At 38.6% G+C, this 25,636-nt stretch overlaps 2 protein-coding genes and 1 long non-coding RNA gene across 4 annotated transcripts in view; 1 reads left to right on the forward strand and 2 right to left on the reverse strand.

Moving 5' to 3' along the window:
- Positions 1-25,636, reverse strand: part of LOC308633948 — a 132,999-nt gene that overhangs the window by 34,124 nt on the left and 73,239 nt on the right. The gene's annotated exons all lie outside the window — the stretch shown is intronic.
- On the reverse strand, positions 10,592-11,368 carry FGFBP3 (fibroblast growth factor binding protein 3; the record flags this gene model as incomplete). The annotated part of the gene is made up of 1 exon (XM_081268649.1): positions 10,592-11,368. The coding sequence occupies one exon, from the start codon at positions 11,366-11,368 to the stop codon at positions 10,592-10,594; it is 777 nt and encodes a 258-aa protein (XP_081124775.1).
- The window catches only part of BTAF1 (B-TFIID TATA-box binding protein associated factor 1), a 90,262-nt gene continuing 89,108 nt past the window's right edge, over positions 24,483-25,636 (forward strand). For both annotated transcript variants that reach the window (XM_081267369.1, XM_081267370.1), the window contains exon 1: positions 24,483-25,422. In XM_081267369.1, coding sequence (XP_081123495.1) covers positions 25,409-25,422 — 14 coding nt within the window. In that variant the 5' untranslated portion in view covers positions 24,483-25,408. The remainder of the gene's footprint in view (positions 25,423-25,636) is intronic.

Genomic DNA, 25,636 nt, shown 5'->3' on the forward strand with positions numbered 1-25,636 from the left:
GAAGCTTCAGGCTTTTCAAGGCAAGTCCCTGTGGTTACCTAGAAACGCCCACCCCCCTCAACATACACACATCGCTTACATTGTTTTGCACTGTGCTGCCAACATTCTTTTGGGAGACTCTGTATTAAGCCATTTCAAGTTGTACTCCTTAATGAAAGCGTCTTTCTTTTCTCTCTCTCTCTCTCTCTCTCTGTCTCTCTCTCAAACATGCAATCTTGCCTCCTTGTACCTCCCAAATTCACTTTTGGTTTTCCAAGGGAACTTTAGAATCAGTTTGCCTAGGATTTTCCAAAATCCTATTGATACTTTGATTGTAATATATACAATTTTAATATATAATTTATATATGTATATATATACGTGTATATGCATATACATTTATATATTTATTTATACATATATAAATAAATCTAGAGAGAATTGACATTTTTTTAAATGTCAAAACTTTTTAATTAATAATAATAATGAATCCATGTGTTTTCACTTATTTGAGCCTTTCTTTTCTGCCCTCAGAAGTATTTCTATGTTCTTCATACAGTTTTCCCGTATTTCTCATTGAGTTCACTCTTAGGTATTTTACCATGGGTTGCTGTTATTAATGGTATCTTCCACTGTGATTGTCTATGTTAGATGACCTCCAATACTTTTTTTTTTTCTGTGCTGGGGATCAAACTCAGGGCACCACCCATGCTACTACTGAGCTCAGTTCCCAATAATTTTAATATGGATAAAGTAGGCTTCTTTCTTTAACAGGAGAGGAGGATCTTGGTCTGCTTTTATGGCTGCTTTTACAATTTGAAATGGGGACAAGTTTGAATGTGATGAGCCAAAGGTCATGGGAGGGACAAAACTTGAGTAAGTTCATCAAAGCCCTGCAGCTGTAAGCTGTGGTCAGGAACTAAAGAAAATCTTTCTTTGAAGTTATAAGAAAGCTGTGAAGCTGGGAGGTCAGCTGTGGTATCCCAGACTCCAAGACCACATATGAACTCCTGGACAGAAACATTTTCATTTCCTTTCAAGTCCTCCATATTGAAGGAGATCTTCCAACCTCTTATGACTCCACATTAAGGATATGAGTACTACATATTGCTCTTATCATCACATAATTCTCTCTGCTACACCTACACGTTTCTTGCTCACTTCTTTCTTTCTTTCTTTTCTTTTCTTTTTTTTTTTTTTTTTTTTTTTGGTGTATGTTTGCACACTGAGGTTTGAACCCAGAGCCTCACACATGCTAAGCACAAGTTCTACCATTGAGCTACACCCTCATCCCTTCCCATCCCTATTTCTTTTTATGCTGTTCCAAGCTGAGATGAAGAGTGGCTGATCACCATTTTGTGTAAGTGACCTTCAACTGAAAGTTCCCTCTGGATGCTTGCACTGGAATACATAAAGAAATAGAATCCCAAACAATATATTATTAAATTTTTGCAATGTGTCAAGCACTGTACTATACATGACCATTTAATTTAATGCTCTCCACAACCCTACAGGGAAGTGCTATTACTATCCTTCTTATTTTACAAATGGGAAAACCAACACTGAGAGATGAAAAAAAATTGTCCAAGGTTACACAACTGTTCATGGTAACACCAAGATTCGAACCCATGTATGTTGGTCTCCATTGCATACATTCTGAGTACCTTTTAGCCATAACATATTTTTATAGAGAGGGGGAAAAAATACCCCAATCATGCCTCTGTCAAACTGAAACATTATTCTCTTTCTAAACTTTTTTTTTAGCAGCCATGGGAATGCCTACTCCCTTTAAGAAAGTACCTTTTTGAGGAGTGTGGTTAGGTGACCGTTTTCAGAATCCACCAGTGTTATCACTAAGAGTGTGCGCTCATTGAGACATTCCCATCAATGACTATGCCTACAGGGGAGCTAGAACCAGGCTATTCCTGTCCAGTGTGGGGCTCCTTCAATGGACAATCTGTGTGCTGGGACTCCCCACAGGCATGGCTAAGATGTTCTCAGAACTGCACAAAGCTGAGGCTCTTCTTACCCAATTCTCCTTCCTCCCACTCAACCTGCACATGACTCAGAGCTTCTTCCCACCTACTGCTGTACCCTCTTCCTTTATTCCTTAGAACCATCACCCCTAATTTACATTTTTGTCATAAGTGTCTTAAAGGTCCCACTATATCTTTCCCCAAAGATGTTCTCATTTTTGTTGCTTTCCTATAGATCCTCTTCAAAGTTTCTTTATCTCTTTGTTTTAGGATGGGACATGATGCTGTAGTCTGACCAGAACTGAACATCAATGAAACTAGTTTTGGGTGTCTTTATATTCATTGTATGGGCCATGAGCATGAACTCCGGTGAAGTCCTCAACAGAGCAATTGAGCATGTGCACAATCAGTGGTAAAATATTCATTTGTCAGTTTGTCTATACTGTTAGTCTGCACTTATTATACCTGTTTCCTTTCCTGAACAGGAGACATGGAATGCTGTTTAATAAGTTTATATCTCTGTCAATATCTAGCGTTCTGCTACCCACAGGTTGGGCCTTTATTATTGTATTTCATTGAATTTAAAGCTCAATAAATTGTAATCCATGCCATTTTAATGTGACATTAACAAAGTAAAAAGATACTGCCAACTAAATGATGACATGTTACCTATTATAAGATGTATTCTGATTTCAGATGTAAATGTGAGATACAATGGTGTATAAGATAGTCTTTATCTCTTCAGATCTCTCCACCCTTCCCTTTCCACAATGCTTTGGACCACTAAGCATTGCATCCTCCAGATCCCCCTGTCTCTGGCTTCTGATCATGTTCAGTCCATGAAAAGTAGAGACAGAAGGTTGAAGAGTAGTGGAGAGAGAAGTCAAAGTATTTGTTTATTTTCTTGGGTTCATTCCAGTAGGCCAGGAGTTGACAGCAGTTGCATTTATGTAACTAAGACTATATAGTTCTTATTGACCGACTTTGTCCTACAGCTACAGCTCACTCTCCTCCCATCCCTATCTCATTCCCTCTTTCTCTGCTCTGGAAATCACTCCTCCCTCGCCCCTTTGAATTTAGGGATGAAAATAGCTTCCAATTATTGCTATTCTTAGAAATGTCATCATTCCTTATTAGCCCCTGTATTTGTTTCCTAGAGCTGCCCTAACAAATTATCACATCAGCATGGCTTAAACTAACACAAACTTATTCTCTCACAGTTCTGGAGGTTTGGAGTCAAATCAAGGTGCCAGCAAGGCCATGCTCATTTGGAATGAGGACCCTAGGGACAAATTTCTTCTGGCCTCTTCTAGTTTCTGGTGGTTACTGGCAACTCTTGGCTTGTATGTCCATCATTTCAGTGTCTGCCTCCTTCTTCATTTGACCTTCCTTCCTCTGCATTTCTCTCTTCTCCTCTTCTTGTAAGGACACCAGTCAAAATGGATTCGAGGATCACCTTAATCTAGTATAATCTCATTTTAACTGATTATATCTACAAATACCCTGTTTCAATACAAGGTCACTCTTTGAGGTTTTTGGAAGGACAGTCTCCTTACTCTATACTTTTATAAACAGTTCCTTCAATAAATTCTTCAGATATCCATTATTGTGTTATATATTTCATATAGGGACAATGATGATATGATGTATACCTAAGTATTCTTAAATACAGTATTTGGGTTTTTTGTTTGTTTGTTTTTTGGTTTTGGTACTGGGGATTAAACCCAGGAGTGCTTTATCATTAAGGCATACCCCCAGTTATTTTTATTTTGAACAGGGTCTTGCTAAGTTGCTGAGGGCTTTGCTAAATTTCTGAGGTTGGCCCTGAACTTCTCAGCCTCCCAAGTAACTTGGATTACAGGTGAACATCACCACACCCAGATCAGCATTTGTTTTTGACTAATAGAAACTGCTAAAATCTTGCATTAGTTATAAAGGGAAATCTCAGAATACAGGAGCTTAAATAAGAAATACAGTTTGTTTTCATTATTTATGATAGTGACATTCTATAGAGTTGGTGTGAACACTTAATTAGCAAATACTGAACCATTGCTCCTAGGGAATATACACGATTAGGTTTCTGCAAGCCTCTAGTCAAAACGTTTTATTTTCATCAACCACAGGATGCATAATTTATGTATGTTTTTGCTTAAAAACACTTATTTGATATATATGGCTGATTCATTAGCATTGTAACTCCTGAAAAATAGCACTATAAACAGTTTCCAAGTACCTGAAAAAAGCTTATTAACAGATGTTCAGCACATCAGAGCCTTCTCAGATTTAGGAAAGCTAGACAGCACTTCAGCACTATGTTTGGGGGCTATTTTTTTTTCTTTTAATTTCTTTTTAGTTGTAGATGGACACAATACCTTTATTTTATTTATTTTATGTGGTGCTGAGGATTGAACCCAGTGCCCCACATATGGTAGGCAAGCACTCTACCACTGAACCACAACCCTAACCCACTTGGGGCTATTTTAAACTGCAAAAGAACTAACAAAGGGCACAAAAAATGGGGGAAAAAAAGTGGCATGAATAATATCATGTAAAAGAGATATATTTACAGTGTAAGAACTGAACCAAGCTGAGTGTGATGGTACATGCCTGTAATTGCAGTTGGCTCCAGAGGCTGAGGCAAGAGGATCATGAGTTCCAAGCCAGCCTCACCAACCTAGTGAGGCCCTTAGCAACTTAGCAAGACCCTATTTCAAAATAAGATACAAAAAACAGGGTGTGAATGTGGCTCAGTGGTTGAATGCTCCTGGATTCAATCCCTGGTATCTAAAAATATATATATTTTTAAAAAGAACTGAACTAAGAAGGCAGTGTGATGTCTTGTTGGATCTCAGCTGGAAACAAGCATGTTGGGTAACTAAAAATTTTCACCATTCTGTGCATGCCCATGTCCACAAATGATTGCAAAATCATGGTAATGATTTTGAAGTTACAAATGAATTGTTAAGATTGCTAACTAACTGAACTTTATATGCTTACAAAGGTTTTTTTAAGTAAAAAAGAGGGAGGCAAGTGGTAATGGAAATAGAAGTTGAAATGAGATGATTGCTGACTTTGAAGATGGAAGAAGACTGTGGTCTAAGGAAGGTATGGAGCCTCTAAAAGCTGGAAACGGGGCAAGGAAATTGATTCTCCCCTCGAGCTTCCATTGTGTATTTTCTTTGAGGTTGATCTGATTGTCTTTTGCTTCCAGCATGACCTTTTCAAGATTTCTTGTTTTTGCCTTGAACTTTGTGTTGAATATCAAGATGGGAGGTTTACCACTAGAATTTTCTTTCAGTCAGCAGAATGTGGAAAATTAAGACTCATCTTTCAGGTAACAATATGCTCAGGCAATGAGATGTGGTGGAAAGTTACCATTTTATAAGCCTAATAATATTCCCATACAGATTTGCTTTCTGGGTTAGAAATGTATGGCAGACAGTCAGCATGTCAAGCACATTGTGACATTTCCCATGTCTGCTAAATGAATTTACAGTCAAATTGGATTAGTTTCATAGAGGAGATGCCTTACCAGTTAAGTAAAATTGAAAGAAAAAAAATCAATGGAAACAATATCCATAAGAAGGGGAAATGTGCTTATGTATAAATAGCAAAGAACTGATTCTTTGTGGCAAAAGGCGGGGTCAGAGAAGTTGTTATTGTTATGGGTTGAATTGTGTCCCCTGAAAATTTAATTAGAGTCTTAATCCCCAGTATCTCAGGATGTGACCCTATTTGGAAATAGGGTTGTAGCAGATGTGATTATTTAATATGAGGTCATTCTGGAGTAGGATGGACCTTTAATCCAACAGGACTTGGGTCTTTATTTAAAAAGGGGGGGGAGGGGGAAGGGGGGAAAGTTACTGCTCTACTCAGGAGGCTAGAGAATCATTTGGACCCAGGAGTCTGGACCAGCCTGAGCAACATGGTGAGACCCCATGTCTTAAATTAAAAGGGGGGAGGGGAATTTAAAGACAGACACAGGGAAAATGTCACAGATAGAAGCCAAACAACGCCAAATAGATTTATCACAGCTGTCAGAAGGAATCAACCCTTGCAGGCACCTTGATCTCAAACTTGTAGTTTTCAGAATTATGAGACAAAAAATTTATGTGGTTTAAGCCACCCAGTTTGTAATTGTTTCAGCAACCCTAGAAACTAATATAATTATAATTTAAGGAAGTATAAGAATAGAATCAAACCTTGTGGAAGTGCACAGGCAATTTTGATTTTGTGATTATTTCTTATCTTAATATTATTTCTTATCTTAATATTATGTACAAATAAAAACAATAAGAGCCAACTGCTACAAACTACATTATCATGTGAAAAATTAATTATGACTTCATTTATGCAAAAAGAATAAACTAATATATTTATAAACATAAATACATTTATACAATTAAATAGAACACAGGATGAAGATTTGAATAGCTCCTAAGAACCTCAGCCATAGACCACAGAGAAGTGATCTGAATATCTATTATATAAAAAGGTTTTATAAAAAAAAAAAAACTTATACCAGGTTGCAGTAGTTATTGGTGACTTCTATGGAGTGGAGGCTGTATGGGGACCAAAGAAGATATGGAAGGATTTTTATATTTTACTCTTTATACTTGTGTATTTTTTAAGAAATGTTTAATGAAAATGTCTTCATGGGAGTTTCAGTTGTACAATGTTATGGGTGGGGGCAATATAGCAATATCTTTCAAAAACCTAAGAGCATATATCCTTTAACCCATGAATTCAATGTATGCATCTTGCAGATAAACTAGCATACGTGCACAATAAAATAATTCCTGAATAGCCTTCCCAGATAATCAAACCTACATTTATCTTTCATTTCCCTAATCTCTTACATGTAGAAACCTAATTTCTGTTTTTGTTGTTTTCTAATGGTTTTATGGTATAATCTTAAATTCAAACTTATAGAAGGTAGGTACTATATCAGGATATGCCTGCTTCCCTTCCTTGATACTAAACACTACTCATTTTGTGTGTGTGTATGTGTATTGTGGTACTGGGGACTGAACACAGAACTTCATGCATGCTAAGCACACACTTTACCACTGAGCTACATCCTTAACCCCTTTATTTATCATCTAATTAATTGATTTTTAAACTTACCATTCTCTAAGAAAAGAAGAATTAATATTGGTTGGGTACATTTTATGGACCAAGCATTTGTGGTACTGGGCAATAATTAATATAAAACAGTTTATTCTTCATGATAATGCTGCAAGTTAACTACTATTCTCATTTAACAAGAGAAGAGAGTAAAACAGACAGATTAACAACTTTCTTAAAGTAACCTAGAGTAAGTGGCAGGCAGAACTAGTATTCAAACCAGTTCTGTCTGATTCCAGTACTGATGTTTGCCCACCTCACAGGAGCTGCCTCCCAGGGCCAGCACTAGAAGGAGGGAAGTAAGATAAGGCTCTAGCCTTGGGTGCAAAGTGCTAAGGGGAAAAAAAAACCCACAAAACACAGTAATAAAGATAAATGCAATATTAATATAATATTTTAAAAAATCAAAATCAATGCAAACAATCCATATTGAACAAAATATTGAATTTTCAAATAAAGATAGGATCATTATTACCGGTTTTCCTTTTAGGCTCTAATGTAGTTTCCCAAGGCACTCATCTTTAATTAAAATCATGAGTCATTGGATAAAATGTTTTAGTCGGCTGAATATGTTGGTGGTGTATAGGGCAAACCAAAAGAATGAAACCTGTGCTGCGCAAGGATGACATGCAAATCGTGAAGCATTCCATATTTTTTGAGATGGGCATCATTACCGTAGGTACATGTATGACTGCACATATGGTGTGACGCTACATTGTGTACAACCACTGAAATGAAAAGTTTTGCTGCAATTGTGTAAAATGAGTCAAAATGCATTCTGCTGTCATATATACCTAATTAAAATAAGTTGCTTAATTTAAAAAAAAAAAAAGAGTGAACTTAAGGAAACTTGAAGGTTGAAAAGACTTTGCCTAATCAAGATAAGTTCAGGCTAGGAATGAAGCTCATTTCCAGTAGTGGAGAGCTTGCCTAGCATGTGTGAGGGCTGTGTTTGATGCCCAATACCACCAAAAAGGAAAAAAAAAAAAAAGGTGTTCAGAAAGGCAAACTAGAGTTGGAATACATAAATGTAATTCCAGTTCCCCCTGCGCTAAGTAACTTGGAAATTAGAACCAAAACAAAGTGATCCAATGTCTGTGATAAGTTCTCTACCTCCCACAGACCATGCTGCAGTCCCTTGCTATTTACGATCCTGAGGTTTTTTCCCAGTACTGACAGTAAGCCTGGGTGTACACTGGTGAGTCTCCCTTTATTTCTAATGGCACGTGTAGTGGAAAATACCCACGTTCCTCATGTTCATCTCCTTGTTATTTTAGAGATTTTGATCCTGAGGTCTCCCAACTGCAAGATTGTCCTTCTAGTCTATTCTTCCAAATGTTTTTAGGTGCTCCAGATGTGGAAGCCTTCTGTATTTCCCTAGCCATTCATCTGCCTTCCTCTGAATGTCCATGATCTTCTTGGGCTATAGCATGAAAGAATATGAGATTCCCATGTTGTTATCTCTATGCAAAACTATGTGTAGGATTCTAGAATGATAACAGTGTACTTCAAGAACCTCAGATTTAACCCAAACCAATCCCCTAAATATATAGTCTTGAAGACTCTAGGACCTAGCCATGGTCATTCAGGAAGCTAATGGTAAGATCTGTCAATTTTCTTCCCACTGCAAGCAGCTGGCTCCTGTCAGTCCTTCTTTGTTCCCATGACAGAGTCATAGCACATCTCTTCTTAAAGAGCAAAGGAGCACAGGGAGTAGCATCTGTGTTCTTGGGCATACAGAGTTTTCTTAGAGAAAAGGTCATCAGACTGTCAAAGGGCACAGAGGAATTAGCTAGGAGAGGTACATCCCAATTCTAGCCATGGTTCTAGGCAATGCGGCTTCATTTTCAATACCCATTTCTGAGGACACTTGCTTTGTGCTAAGTTTTTTAGAGAAAGTGTATGTTGGTCCATATTTTGGGGGAGTAGTCTCCAGGTCCCCAAGTTTCCCTTTTTTGGCCATAATGAATTTTATCTAAAGGTCAATGTTAGAGTGTGAACTCATAAGCTTGACCTGAAAGTATGTTGAATCTGAATGTTTTAAAAAATGTGTGAATACAAGAATATATAGAATAAGTATAAAATATTTTACATTTCCTGGAGGCAGGTCAGAGAGGGAAAACATCAGGATGCAATTGTTGCATTTACTACTATTTTAAAAGGGGAGGGGTGAAAAGAACAGGTCAGCAAAAGGTTAAAACTTCATATTGAGGGGTGATTTAAATGTCCAGTGATCTCAGGCTGGTAATATAAATTAATAAAGTTGATTCATAAAATGAAGGAACAATGGAGAACTCTAGAAAATATATCTGAAAAGAGCCAATTGTCAATCAATAGTTTCCCTGTGAGAAGGTAAATCCAGTGTTGCCAGATCATTTTTCAAGACAACCAGAAATCTAGATTTTAATATGAAATTATCTAATTTTTAAATGTTGACGACTAATCCAAATAGGAAGAAAGAGGGAAGGAGGGAAAATGAGAAGTAATCTTAAACACGATCGATTCAAGATATGTTTGAGAACTTAATTCAAAGTGTGCTTGGAAGTAGTCAAATGCAGCAGAATTTCCATTGCCTTGCTGGTTCTTTAAATCTAATCAGACAGTTTTTATTGTGCACCTAAAAAGTGCAAAGTCAATCATTATATCACATTAAAACTGAAATACATTAGCAGTTAATTACATGAAAGAGAGAATGGTCAAAATGAGATCTTCACACTTTAACTGTTTTCAAAAGGATGATCAAAATAAAGAGATTTATTTATTTGTTTTCTTTAAAAAGACCTTCTAGAGCCTTCAACTTCTACATTTCTGAATTTTGAAGGTTAATGGGAAAGTTTCAGAACATTAGTTTAAAAGGAAATCAGTTTAAAAGATAATCATCCTGAAAATCTTTTCGTGGAGACAGTTTTGACTTGTCTCCATAGAAATGGTCTGCGATGCTAAGCTACACCAAAGGTCGTAACAATTCAGAAAAGGAAAAAAATTCTGTCATCTCGTCAGCTATTAGATAAGAAGACAATGAACAATTCTGCCTGGTGTACATTATCTATTGGTCATGGTTACATTTTTTCATAAATTGTTAAGGTACATTGTACCCTGCTTCTGGTGAGGAAGTCTCATCACTTTAATCTGCCTCTTATTCCCAGCCTATCTCTGTACCTCTCCCCAGCCTACAGTTTTTGCATATTTAAATGTACACCTATTTCTGTTTCCACTATTTCTTCTGCTTTTAATCAAAATCGAGACACTTCAAAATTGTTTAATTTTTCAAAAGCAAAAACAAAACAACAACAAAAAAAACCCTTTCTGCTGCTTCAGAGATTCTCCATACCCCCCTACACTCTCACCCCAAGCTCCCAGCCCTCCCCTGCCCCATTGCAGAATCCGAACTCCTTCACACTCTATCCTGGTACCCCTTGGTCTAAGATGCTCTTCGCTTCCCTGCCCCAATCGCGCTGACATGCTCTTCCCTCACACCTGTCCCCACGTCCCTCCCCAGAGCCGTAGTCTCAGCCATTCCAGAAATTCACAAAGAAGTTGCAGAGGGAGTGCCACTTCTCAGCGCAATAGGTCTCCGTGAGCTGTGCGTTCTCCTCCAGCCCTTCGGAGCCGGTCCCGGTCCCCTTGGGTCGCTCCTCCAAGGAGCCCGAGGTCCCCTTCCTCTTGCCTGCTCTGATCTTCCTCTCGGAGGGCTTTTCCTTGGACAGCGAGTTCGGGGGAGGTGGAGCCGCCGCCGCACGGTCGGGCGCAAGCTGCCGGGGCAGCCCCCGGCTCCTGACCCTTAGCCTGGGTTCCCGGGGGAAGCCCGCGGCGGTGGGGCGGGCGGGGAGGTACGCGCCGGACACCAGGCGCAGCTCGGCGCCGTGGCCCTTCTTGCCAGCGCACAAGCGGGGCTGGAGCGGCGCAGGGTCGTGGCAGGGCCGCCGTTTCTTGCGTAGCCCGCCCAGCACCTGCTTCCAGAAGTGGGAGCGGCGAGCCCCGTAGGCTGCGCAGCGCTCTGGCTCTCCTCGGTAGGCACACTGGTGGCGCACCCCGTCCGGGCCCTGGCAGTGCAGCGCCAATTCGCTGCCGGCAGTGGCCCCTGGGGTAGGCAGCAGGAGCTGCCAGCTGCACACGTGCTGCTCCGGGCTCATGAAACGACCAGAAGAGCCACCCATAGAGCCAGAGGACGTTTTCACCACGCTGCCAGCTGCCCCCTTGTCCCTCCGGGCAGCAGCGTGGAGGCAACCGCCCAGCAGCAGTAGCAGCAGCAGCGAGAGAGACGGTTGTAGTCTCGGAGGACTCATGGCCCGCGGTGTCCGCACTGTACTCTTCTGGGACCCCTGAGTACTTCAGTGGAGGCGAGGCGAGGCAAGGAGCATCCCCGGATCTGCGGATGGAGGCAGAAACCACTACCGACTGAGCCCTGTGCAGCCCTTTGCCCAGGCACATGCACCTGTGAACTTCCCTCCCCAGACTTCCTAGAAATTGGTTCCCCTAGTTGCGAGGGGCCCCCTCTGAAAAGCTTTCCTGGGAAGAAACAGCTTACTGTTTGAAACTATTTATACATTGAGATTTTTCTTCTCCATACAAACACGATAGCAAAATGATTACTGATAATTTCCTCCTTTACCCCCCCCCCCGTTTTCCACCCTTCAATAAATTATCAACAAAATGATTTCAGATTAGTTCTCTGAAATCTGCACTTTACTGCACTTTCAACTTACCGAGTTCTGGGAGAGGTGGCAGAGCCTTAGGGTAGAGGGAATGACTGTGTAGTCTGTTTTAGCCTGTTCCCTATGAATGAACATGTTATCAATGGAACAGAAGAGGCCTCCCCTGCTATGCCCCTCCCAACCAGACTTCTCTCACACTGGATTTTCCAACACACACACACACACACACACACACACACACACACACACACGGTATGACAGAAGCGGCCCTGTGATGTGAAATACATATCTTGCATTTTGCTTCCACTTTAAAAAATAATCATGCAAGGTTTTCTTTTTCCTAAAGAAATTCATCATTTATAATAGTGTATTGGAACCAAGTGCATGAAAGCATCCACCTTGTTAACAAATGCAAGGGTGGAATCTTTTGGAATATCTTACTTGGATGTCTCACTATTTTATCATCAAGCTAATGCAGGTGGTGGTTAAAAAAAAAAAACTTGCAAATTTTAACAATTTTTTTCTTTTCTTTATTTAATCATCCAAAAAAACAAAAGTTAAACTGAAAGATGTTTTAAGCTTTAAATAAAATAAAATGGAAGTCAATATTCTAAACCAACCAGTATTTACACCATTACACTATTTTCCTACCATTCTGAGTCCTATATTTTTACCTATCATTTTACTGTTTCTTATAACAACTTAACAAATATTACTACTAATCAAATTATAATATCATAGTTTATTAACATACTATGGTGTCTAGCTGTTTAACCATCAGTGAGCATTTTCACTTTTGATTATTTTTAGATGTTATGAATCAGTTATAAATGTCTTTCAAAAAGTGAAGGGTTTTGGGCTGCAGTTGTGGCTCAGTGGTAGAGTGGTTGCATAGCATGCACGAGGCACTGGGTTCGAACCTCAGCACAACATAAATGTAAAATAAAGATATTGTGTCCACCTAAAACTTAAAAAATAAGTATTAATTTTTTTAAAGTAAAGGGTTTAATTTTTTTAAATATTTATTTTTTAGTTGTAGTTGGACACAATACGTTTATTTTACTTATTTATATGTGGTGATGAGGATCCAACCCAGGGCCTCACACATGCTAGGCGAGCGCTCTACTGCTGAATCACAACCTCAGCCCACAAAAAGTAAAGGGTTTTAAAGAAATTATTTGTGTTATAGTTGAAAGGTTAAATCAAATCAAAGGGTTTAACATTTAAGAATTAATGTGTTCTTAGAACAGACACTTCTCAGAAGATGATATACAATCAACAAATATATGGAAAAATGTTCAGCATCTCAAGCAATTAGAGAAATGCAAATCAAAACTACTCTAAGATGTCATCTCGCTCCAGTCAGAATGGCAGCTATTAAGAATACAAACAACAATAAGTGTTGGTGAGGATGTGGGGGGAAAGGTACACTCATACACTGCTGGTGGGACTGCAAATTGGAAAGCAGTATTCCTTGGAAAACTAGGAATGGAACCATCGTTTGATCCAGGTATCCCACTCCTAAGTCTATACCCAAAGGACTTAAAAACAGCATACTACAGGGGCACAGCCACATCAATGTTTATTGCAGCACAATTCACAATAGCTAAACTGTGGAACCAACCTAGATGTCCTTCAATAGATGAATGGATAAAGAAAATGTGGCATATATACACAATGGAGTATTACTCAGCAATAAAAGAAAATAAAATCATGGCATTTGTAAGGTAAATAAATGGAGTTGGAAAATATAATGCTAAGTGAAGTTAGCCAATCCCAAAAAACCAAATGCCAAATGTTTTCTCTGATATAAGGAATAGATTCATAGTGGGGTTGGGATGGGGAGCATGGGAAGATTAGATGAACTCTAGATAGGGCAAAGGGGTGGGAGGGAAAAAGAGGGGAATGCAATGGACATCATTACCCTAAGTACATGTATGAAGACATGAATTGTGTGAATATACTTTGTATACAACCAGAGATATTAAAAATTGTGCTCTATATGTGTAATATGAATTGTAATGCATTCTGTGGTCATATGTAGCAAGTTAGAATTAAAAAATTAAAAAAGTAATAATTAATATGTTCTTAGGGCCTGGTAAGGTGGTGCACACCTGCACTCCCATTGACTGGTGCTGAGGCAGGAGAATGTCAAGTTTAAGGCCAGCCAAAGGGCTGGGGATGTGGCTCAGTGGCAAAATGCCTCTGGGTTCAATTCGCAGTACCAAAATAAATAAATAAGTAATTTAAAAAAATCCTCAAAGCTGTTTGTTTGTTTATTTATTTATTTATTTATTTATTTATTTTGGTACTAGGGATTGAAACTAGGGGCATTTAACCACCAAACCACATCCCTACATCCCAGCCCTTTTTATTTCATTCATTTTTTTTCTTTTAATTTTAAGACAGGATCTTGCTAACTTGCTGAGGTTGACTTTGAACTTGCAATCTTCCTGCTTTAGTCTCACAAACTGCTGTGATTACAGGTGTGTACCACCACTCCTGGCTAAACAAAGCAATTGTTTTAAATGTCAATGTATTCCATCTATTTTAAAACATTTTCTCAGTAATAAATATGATGTTTAAAATTTAAAGAGTTTTTATTAGAGACTGGGAATGTAGCTCAGTAGGAGAGCACTTGCCTAGAACACACAAGATTCTGGGTTTGATTGTTCCCTAGAACCACAATTTTAAAAAAAAGTTTGTGCCTCTAATTGTTTTACATACTTTTTCCTAAAATAGTATTTTTTAAAATTACTGAACTGTCATTGGTATTGTATTTGAACAATTGTAATCCAATTATTACTATAAAAACTGAAATATTTTAGCATTGGAATAATGTATTTAAATATATAGTGCTATATACTAAATATATACTGATGTATAGTGACCTAAGGAAAAAGATGTTCACCACTCTGGTGAGTTGGTAAAAATCAAATGACTTGCTCAAGGTTGTATATCATTGGGTGATATTGTCATAAGACATCTGTCTTTCAGTGGTCAATGATTTTTACATTATGGCTTTGTATTTTATTACTACTAATTTCAAAGTTAGTTGGGTCTTAATTACACCAGTTCAGTTTATAACGAAAACCATTTTTTTTAACCTATAAAATTAAGAAATGGTAATAAGAGGCTGGGATTGTGGCTCAGTGGTAGAAGGCTTGCCTAGCATGTGTGAGGCACTGGGTTTGATTCTCAGCACCACATATAAATAAATTAATAAACAAAATAAAGGTCTATTGACAATTAAAAGAAATGGCAACAGATATTTCATAATTAGCAGTAAATTATTAATAGTTTTCACAAATGGAAACAAATCCTTTCTTTTGCAGAAAAGCATATTTGTAGGGGTAGAGCACTGAAGAGTATTTTTTTTTTCTGTAGCTTTGTCATTGTCACCTAACAAAACATATTTGGAATTGTTTTTCAGCTAGAGAGTGACATCTTGTGGCATTATGCACTAATTACAATGAAAAAGTGTATCTCAAGACATAATTACTGAGATTACAGAGACCCTGCTTTGTTGTCAGAAACATTTTTCCTGGGGGAAAAACTCAGGGCACACAGATGTGCCTACCTCATGTCAGAAAAGGAAAACTAATTTTCAAAAGTTATGGTAAAAAAAACCAAAATTTACCATTTTGACCATTTTTAACTGCACAGTTTAGTGATATCCACACTGGGTTTTATCTGTTTTCAGGACTAAGGATTGAACCTAGGGGCACTTTACCAATAAGCCACCTCCCCAGCCTTTTTTATTTTTTATTTTGAGACAATGTGTCACAAAAGTTCTGAAGGTTCCTGCCTCAGCCTCTCCAGTGGCTGAGATTACATGTGAGTGCCACCACACCTGGCAACATCCACACTGTTGTGCTATCATCATCAACATTAATCTCCAGAGCCTTTTTCATTTTCCAAAATTGAAATCTGTATCCATTAAACAATGACTCTCTATCCCTTTCTATCTCCACCTGCTGGAAGCCATCATTCTACTTCCTGTCTCTATGAATTTGACCACTTTGAGTATTCTATAAAAAGTAAAATCATATAATATTTGTCTTTCTGTGACTGGCTTGTTTCTCCAGATGATATTCTTCAGGTTAATTTATATTGTGACTTGTTTCTGAATTTCTTTCCTTTTTAAGATCGAGTCACATTCTATTGTATTTATGTATCACATCTTCTTTATTCTTCATCCACTGGTGGACACTTGGATTGCTTCTACATTTTGTATATTATGTATAATGCTTTAATGGACATTGGGGAACAAATATCTATTCCAGTTCTTGTTTTCAATTATTTTTAGTATATACTCGAAAGGAATAGAGTTACCAGGATACATGATAATTCTATTTTTAACTTTTTGAAGAATTGCTCTACTATCTTTCTGTAGTGGCTGCTCCATGTTACATGCCAACCGACAGTGCAGAAGAGTTCCAATTTCTCCATATCCTTGCCAATACTTATTCGTTATTATTATTTGTTCCTGTGTAATATCCACTCTCTACGTGTGAAGTAGTATCTTTGTGGTGGCGATGTGCATTTCTCTGATGATTAGTGATGTTGATCATCTTTCCATATGCTTATAGGCCAATTGTTTATCCTCTCTGAAGAAATATCTACTCAAGTCCTTTGCTCATTTTACGATTGGGTTGGTTTTTTTGTCAGTTGTATGATTTGCAAATATTCTCTCCCATTCTGTGGATTACCTTTTCATTATGTTAATAGTGTTTTGTGATATGACATAGTTTTTAACTTTGTGTAGTCCAAGGAAGATTCCTTTTTCAAATATCATTATGTGATGTGATTAAGATGAAATATATGTCTTAATGTTTTCAAAAATCTTGTTTGCATCAACAATCCAACAGGCCTGTTTGGATTCCTATCATATACTACCTGATGGTTTATAATGAGGTGAAATTTTTTAATAATTTCAGTGATTGTTTGGTCCTATGAATCCCAAAAAAGAAAAATCTTAACCATAAAAAAAATAGTATTTGCAGCCCCTTGTGCTCAGATAAGGTGAGCTGTAGCACCTAACCTAACAAAATTCTATGGTAGATGGAATGTGAGTGTTCCTACCTTTCAGTTTCTTAAGACTTTGTCATTCTTCCTGAATATAAAATGAGCTTTGCATAGTTTAATAATTAAATATTGTTTCATGTATGCTAGCCTAATCTCCCAAATTATTATTTTTAAAAAATTTTAGATGTTGATTGACCTCTATTTTATTCATTTATTTATATGTGGTGCTGAGAATTGAAGTGCCTCACACATTCTAGACATGTGCTTTACCACTGAGCAACAACCTCAACCCCTAATCTCCCAAATTATATTGGAAGGTTTTTTTAGACAGGATTTTTAAAAATGTTTAGTTGTAGATGGACATAATACCTTTATTTTATTTATTTATGTGGTGCTGAGGATCAAACCCAGTGCCCCACGCATGTGAGGCAAGCGATTTACCACCAAGCCACAACTCCAGCCTACGAAAGGATTATTTTAAACAACTGTTTAAACCTCATAAAATACTCAAGACAAAAAGTAATTGTTTGAACTCTCATACGTGGTTAGTAGGAGTATTAAATGGCACAGTCACTTTGGAATACTATTTTGACATTTTCTCATAAAGTTAAATACACACTTACTCTATGATCCAGGTTTCTACTCCTAGGTATTTATTCAAAGTTAAGGAAAGACACACACAAGAATGTTCATTGCTGCCGCAGTCTGGCTGGGCACAAAGCACTTGTATGTTCAAACAGGAAACTTTATTGCCCGAACTCCACCAGCACTCCACACACACTCCCCGGGAACTCTCCCAGCTCTCCCCCAGGCTCCACGCCTACCCCACTCTACCACACTCGGACCCCCCCCCCAACTCAACGGGAACTCCAAAATAGTGGGAGCAGGAACCACCCTATTCCCAGAGCTGTCCTATTCCAGGAGCCACCCTATTGCCGGACAGCAGGGGTCCATATACAACTGAATACACAGCTTAACATAACCATCATCATCTCAATGGCTCACTGGCATCACCTCTCAACCACTCCCTTCTGGCAGAATGCCATGCTTCATCCCGACTGGGCTGTGGCCCTCAACACATTGCATATTACTCATAATAGCCCCAAACTGGAAACAATCCAATGATCCATCAACAAGGGAATAAACATTATGATACAATCTGTTTATTCCTCAGCAATGAAAAGGACAGGACTACCACAACATGCAACAATATGGATTAATCTCATAATTGTAATGTTGAGTAAATGTAGACAGACACAAAAGAGCCATATTGCATGATTCATGTATATGTTCTGGAATAAGCACAACTAATCCATGGTTGGAAAAAAAAATCAGAATGGGACTGCTTCTGGGGAATGAGTGAGGGATATAAAAAACCTTTCTAGGGTTTTGGCTACATTCCATATCTTGGCAGAGGTTGGAGTTACTGTGGAACACCACCAGTGAAGCTGTAAGGGTCCGGCGAAAAGTCGGAGGAAGAGACCACCAAGAGACTGACTCATGCAATTGCAGAAGGGGATTTATTAAGGATCCAATTCAGCGCACTGAGGCTCTAGGCTCACTCAAGAAGCGAGAGCAGCCCAGAGCCCAGAGCAGAGGCTAAGCAGTGCTTAAGTACACTTTTTGGGGAGGGCGGGGGCTTTGTATACATCAGAACAAATCATCATGAGGTGCGGGAAAATTGAACAACAACTCTCATACATGATTAGCACATTCATTGGCGGGAACAGGTCGGGCAGGGGTGATTGGTCACTCCTAAGCAGGGTACACATTCAAACTGATTGGTTCGGGCCCTGTATGCCTACGTGACAAGCTGCATAGGGCCCTGGGCTAAATGGCCAGTAGGGTGTTGTCTTAACTGCCTCAGGAATTTCAGGTTCTGGGTGTAGCAGAGGAACTTAACAATACCTGGTCTTTCACTTTTTATTTATTTATTTTTTTTTAAAGAGAGAGTGAGAGAGGAGAGAGAGAGAGAGAATTTTTTTTAAATATTTATTTCACTTTTTAATCCAGGCTTTGCAGCTTAGAAACTTTACAATGCCCGGTCTTTTACATTTTAATTCAGGCTTTGCAGCTTAGAAACTTTACCCTTTCAAAGCTACTTGAGTGGTCTTTTACTCGGTATTGAGCCATGGGGGATTTGGTCTCCCCTTGGGAACAATCCGGTATTCCGGTGTAGACCACCCAAGGCGTGAGATCTCTGCCCTCACTCTACTAATGGGACATCTCTTGTAGTTGGGAGCAACCCATTGGGAACTAACAACCCACCCCCTACCTTATTTGGCAAAAGAACATTCCATGGAAAACCTTTGAAGTTCCTTGTGTAAATACACCAAAAGCTGGCTCTGGGGCTCTCTCTTTCCAGTGTGGAAGCTCAACCCCCAAGGTCCTTGAGTCATTCTGCCCTCACTTTTCAAAATTACTTTCTGTGTCCTGTGTTTTTTTTGCAGCCTTCTTTTCTTTTCTTTTTTTTTTTTAAAGATAGAGTGAGAGAGGAGAGAGAGAGAGAGAGAGAGAATTTTTTTTAATATTTATTTTTTAGTTATTGGCGGACACAACATCTTTGTATGTGGTGCTGAGGATCGAACCCGGGGCCGCACGCATGCCAGGAGAGAGTGCTACCACTTGAGCTAAATCCCCAGCCCCGCAGCCTTCTTTTCTTAGCTTTGTTTCACAGCCAGCCCGCTTCACGCAAAGGAAAACCAAATTTCACTGCCCGCGTAGGTCATAGGTGAGAGGTTACACTTAGGATTTGTGTATTTTAACAGGCAGCAGTGTCATGTCTGTAAACTTGGCAACCTGGGAGGATGAGGCAGGAGGATCACAAATTAGAGGCTAGCCTCAGCAATTCAGCAAGAACCTAAGCAACTTAGGGAAACCCCCACTCAAAATGAAAAATAAAAAGGACTGGGATGCAGCTCTGTGGTAAAGCATCCCTGGGTTCTATCCCCAATACCAAAATTAATTAATTCATTCATTCATTCATTCTGCATTTTATTGTATGTAAATTTTATCTAAAAATAACATTAAACAATTATTAAACCCAAGTTAATGATAACCATTCTGAAATGTTTAGGGGTGAAATTAGTCGATGTTTGCAACTTATTTTTGAAAAAAATATATAGATCACGTGAATAGAGGGAAATTAGTAATGGAAAATTGCATGATAAAGCAAATACAACAAAAATACTAATCACAGAGTCTAGGTAGTAGATGGGTGTGTTCACTAGATAATTTTTTCAATTTCCTGTACTTCTGAATTTTTCATAATTAATATTGAAAAACAAAAATGAACATAATAAAAACAGTGTTTCTACTATTCAGAACTAACCTAGGTTAATATCTTGTCATATTTGTGTTCCATAATTTTTTTTTTTTGTAGTGCTGGGGATTGAACCCAGTATATGCAAGCACTCTACCAACTGAGCTATATCCCCAACCCTGTTTCATGATTTTTTTTAAGGAAAAAAAAATATGGTAGTTGCTTATATCTCTATTACCCTTGTCAAATCCTAATTCCTTCTGCACTGTATTGTCATCCAGGGATCACAGGTATGTTATGGTAAGTTGGTGAATTCTTTTTTTTTTTTTTAATATTCTTTTAGTTGTAGTTGGACACAATACCTTTATTTTATTTATTTTTATGTAGAGCTGAGGATGGAACCCATCGCCCTGCACGTGTTAAGCGAGCATTCTACTGCTGAGTCACATCCCAGCCCAGTTGGTGAATTCTTGTAAGAATAATTGTTTATGCATACATATAAAAAGTTAATGTCAAGTATAGTCATTGTAGCTTTATTATTAATGAGAAATTGAAAAAACTAAATATCAACCAGTATGGAAATAGATAAATTGTAGATTTTCATATAATGAAATAAATCTTGGAAACAATGTTAATTAATTTAAAACAAGTTTATAAAATGATACTCTTTATTGTTTATGTATATACATGTATGTATCAAACTGATATAAAAACAAAGACAGTAAGCATATACACAAACTTCATTATAGTTATTTCTGAGAAAATAGGGAGGGGATGGAATTGGAGAAGAGTGAAAAATGACTTCAATTACATTTTAATTTCTTGAAATGTATCTGAAGCAAATTTAGTAAAATATTAACATTTAAATATCCTGCTTTTTTTTTTTTTTTTTTTGGTTAGTTTTTGCACTGGGGATTGAACTCAAGAGTCTTTCATATGAGTGCTCTACCACTTAACTACATCTCCAAACCTTTTTATTTTTTGACACACGGCCTCACCAAGTTGGTGAGGCTAAGCCTCAAACTTTGGATCTTCCTGCCTCAGCCTTCCAAATGGCTGAAATTATAGGTATGTGCCACCATGCTCAGCCTGCATTGTTTTTTGTTTTGTTTTGTTTTGGTGCTGGGTATTTAACTTAGAGGCACCTTATCCCTGAGCCACATTTTTTTGGTTTTATTTTGAGACAGGGTCTCACTAAGTTGAATAGGGCCTCGCTAAATTGCTGAGGCTGGCTTCGGGAACACATGATCCTCCTGCCTTAGCGTCCCAAGCTGCCGGGATTACAGGTGTGCACTACCACACCCAGTTTATTCATTTCACTGGTGTTAGGATCTCATTATGAGATATATAACATTTAACTTAGCCATTATTCTACTGATGGGCATTTAGATTATTTCCAGGTTTTCTAGAAAGTAAACAGTGCTACTCTTTAGAGATTTTCTGTACCAGAGTATGTCCCTACTGCATTTTACTTAAACTGGAATACATGTACCCGCTGGGGTATCCAGAAATGAGTCAAGAGGTGTATGACCTAAATGTTTCTTTTCTTGTGTGTGTGGTTTTTGTTTCGTTTTGTTTTTGAGGTATTGGAGATGGACACCTGGGGTGCTCTACCACTGAGCCAGCCCCTCTTGGGTGGTTTAAGACTACATCTCCATTGCTAATGGTTTGTTTAGTTATGGATGTGACCCAATTCTGCATACATTTAGAAGTTCCCTGTCAGTTTTTGGGAAAGTTCTTCTCTGCTCTTAAGAGATAATGGAAAGTCATGTCTTTCTTCCCCTTTCCTCATGTGTTCTCCTTTTGCAATATATAAGTTCAACAGTTTGGTGGGTTCAAGTTTACCTATTTTCTTCATCAGTGGTAAATGTTCTGTGCAGTAAGAAATTTTTTCCTACTCTGGTGTCAAAATAGTCTTCAATATAAGTCTTCTAACAGTTTTACAGTTCTGCTTTTCATTTTTGGATCTTTAATCCATCTGAGATTTATTTTTGCATATGGTATGAAATAAGGATTTCATTTGTGCATCCATATGGAGAGCCAGTTGTCCCATGTTCTTTAATATTTTTTTCTTTCATCAATGATTTTGAAAGCCACTTTTCTAGTGGTAAAAAAAATAGTATTTATTTAGCACTTGGTATTTTCTAAGTGTATGATGTATTAATTCATTTAATCATTACCACAGTATCAACTCATCATTTATTATTTACAATTCTGAGACTGAAAAAAATCTGAAAACTACATTAAAAATTTCATTTGGTGGCAAAACCTGACCTGAACTGGCATAAAGCTATCTACATAGTTTTTTATGGTGTTTGGGTATGGTTATTACCAAATTTGCCACAGAACTATATCTCTATTTGATTATACAGTGTTGCCCTAGAAGGTACTGAAGTGTGGCATCATCTGAAGTATATTCATTGCATTACTTTTCAAAATCAAAAGAATTTGTAATTCTGGCAGGTTTTCAGATAAAGATTGTGAATCAACATTAATTGGTGCCATTTCACAGCCTAGAGAATTAATATACTTGCTCAAGGTCATATTGTTAAAAAAAAATAATAATAAGGACTAGGGCTGTAGTCTAATGGTAGAGTACTTGCCAAGCATGATTTTGATCCCTAGCACTACTTATACAAAATCAAAGGAATAAATAATATCTGTTAGTATTTTTCATGGCAATCATTTAGTTAAGTGTTTTATATACATTATCTCATTTAATCCCCACCACCCAACTCTGTGAGTACCATTATTTTCCTCATTTCCCAGGAAAAGGAATTGAAGCTTACTGAGATTATATAATTTCCCTGGACAACTGTTAAGTGTGGTCAAAAGGATTTAAAAATAAACACATCCAATGTCAATGTATTTGATAAAGTATCCTTACAAACCTGATATGCCATCTAGACTATATATTTAATTATCATTTTGACACTAAAGAATAAGATTTTTAAAATGTAAATTAGATCATTTTAATCTCTTGCTTAAAACCTTCCTTTCTACTACCTTTAGCATAAAACCCAAATTCCTTATCATAGGCCCTTTCTTCCTCTCCCATCTCATCTTCCAATAGAGCAGACTTCTCAAGCTTTTGTTGTAGGTGGATCCCCTACCCAGAAAGTTCTTCAGATCTTCACACAACTAAATATCTCTTGTCATTTAGGCCTCAACTTGAGTTCCTCCTTAGTTTTTTCCCTCATTACTTAAGTAGGCCTATGTTGCCCTTTTATTTCAGCATCCTTTTACATAGCACCTAAACATATTTTTGTGTTTATCTGTTTACTTACTTTTTCCTCCCATTAGAATTGTAGTTCAACACTCTTGTCTCAAAATAAAACTTAAATAAGAGGGCTGGGGATGTGGCTCAGTGGTTAAGTGATCTTGGGCTCAATTCCTGGTACCAAAGGGGGGAAAAAAAAAGAATTGTAGTTCAATCAGAGTGGGCACCTTCTCTGTTTTTTTATTTTTTAATTTTTTTTTAGTTGTTGATAGACCTTTATTTTATTTATTTTTATGTGGTGCTGAGAATCGAACCCAGTGCCTCACACATGCCAGGCAAGTGCGCTACCACTGAGCCACAGCCCCAGTCCACCTTCTCTGTTTTAAGCTCATGTGAGGCCCCACTTTCTCAAATAGTAGATGCTTAATTCTGGCTGATTAAAATGAATGTTGTACACAATGAGTTTATAGTCCTACTTATTAGTCTGAGTGATGGGAGTTAAATTGAAGAGGCAGATGAAACCAAAGAGAAATTGTGATACAACAGCTTAATCAGATGTTGTCTGATAACATAAACATTGCCTAGCAGGGTGTCTGACACAAAGGTGCCAAATAAATATTAGTTGAATAAATGAACAATAAGTATTATCCCTAGCTTGGATCTTGGACAAATTACTTAAGTTTTCAGAGCTTAGTTTCCCCACCTGTAAAGAGAAGATTAAAACTTACTTTACAGTGCTGGCCCACAAATCCTATGAGATAATTGAAGCCAAGTGCCCAGCATATAGCAGGTACTTAAGTTAGTTTCTTTCTCCATGTATATTCGCTTTATGGTTTACAAAGTTCTTGCAAGCTCTCTAAGATACATGACCTCATTTTATTTCCACAGCCTACTATAGTGCTTCTCATTAGCCTCATTTTACAGATGAAAAACACTCAAGGATTGAGACACAGCCTCTTCAGGTAATGTTTTAAAGCAGAGGAGTGAAGCGATAAGTGTTTTTGAAGATTAATCTGTTAGTGACCTCTAAAATGGGCTCGATTGAAAAAAATGGAGAAATATTACTATATTTACTCACATAAAGTTTAACGTGATAAAGGGTTTGCACGACGTGACAGAACAGTGTTAAGGTTTGTTGTTGTTGTTGCTGTTGTTAAAAACCCAAAAAAACTGATAAACTTAAAACGATCGAATTACAGATAAGCGAAGCATTTTTTTTAAATGGGAGTTTTGGAATCTGATTTATTAATGACTGTACCAACATTCAAAAAAAGATTAAAAAATCAAATTGGTAAAGTTGTGGGCAAGATCTTCCCTTTAACACCTATGCAGAATTTCTTTCAAATAATGGCACGTGATTGAGCCGTTTCAGTATTGCTGTAGATGTTACCTTAAAAAAAAAATCATTTATTAGAGGCTGGCCTCTGATTTACGGTTCTCCTGCCTCAGCCTTCTAAATCGCTGGGATTAAGGGCACACGTCACCAAGCCCGGGAGGCTGCAGATCTTTCTTGATTTCATCCCTCCTACAAGCACCGCCACGTGGGCCACAGTGCCATAAACTCCTTCTGCGTTTGCCAGGTAGAAGGAGGATCAGGACGGAATGCAACTGTAAACCAAAATTTTTAACTTCCTGAACTTTGGCTAAATTGTCCATTTTCCTTCTCTGGAAAATCGGGGGCCCTGTATTTCACGTCTCTGCTTAATTTTGAGACCAGAGGTCCGCTCCAGATCTGCACGCCGAGCTTTGTTTTCAAGCGCCAGGGCCACGCACCGGCCTCTCCAGCTCCTTTCACTCCTCCGCGGAGCGCAGCCCCTCGCGGTGAGCTGATGTCATTTCCGGCGCGCTGACGCTCAGTCCGGCGTGCCGACGCCTGCGTCAGCAAAGAGCGGGGCTGGGGGCACCGGGTTTGAAGTCGTGCGGGTCGGAGGACTGACGCCTCCGCCGCTGTCTCAGATCCCAGCTCCCGGTTGCGGCGGGGACGACCTCCGGTAGGTGGCGGAGCAGATGCCCGAGGGCCCGCTCCGGGACGCCTCGCACCACACCGGCCGCTCCCCTCGGCTCCGCGGCCTGGGCCTGCGCCGCTCTGCTCTCTGGAAACTAGCGCCTCAGCGGCGCGGCGAGTAGCTCGCGGGGCGCTCCGAACCGCCAGCGCTCGGCCATGGCGGTCTCCAGGTGGGTCTCGCCCCTGACGTGCGAACGGAAAGAGGGGTCAGGCGAGGCACCGGCTGCTCTTGGCGACGGAGCTCCTGGAGAGGAGCGGTTCTCATTGTCACTGGACTCCAGCACCTTCTTCCCTAGACTTCGGAGTTCGCCCCTCGGTCGGCGGGGGCTTGGGCTCGGGTTACTCCTAGTAAATCGGTTCAAGAATGTCTTTTTCTTGTTAACT

This window comes from Spermophilus citellus (genome assembly GCF_964194105.1).
Source record: "Spermophilus citellus genome assembly, chromosome: 15".
Classification (NCBI taxonomy): domain Eukaryota; kingdom Metazoa; phylum Chordata; class Mammalia; order Rodentia; family Sciuridae; genus Spermophilus; species Spermophilus citellus.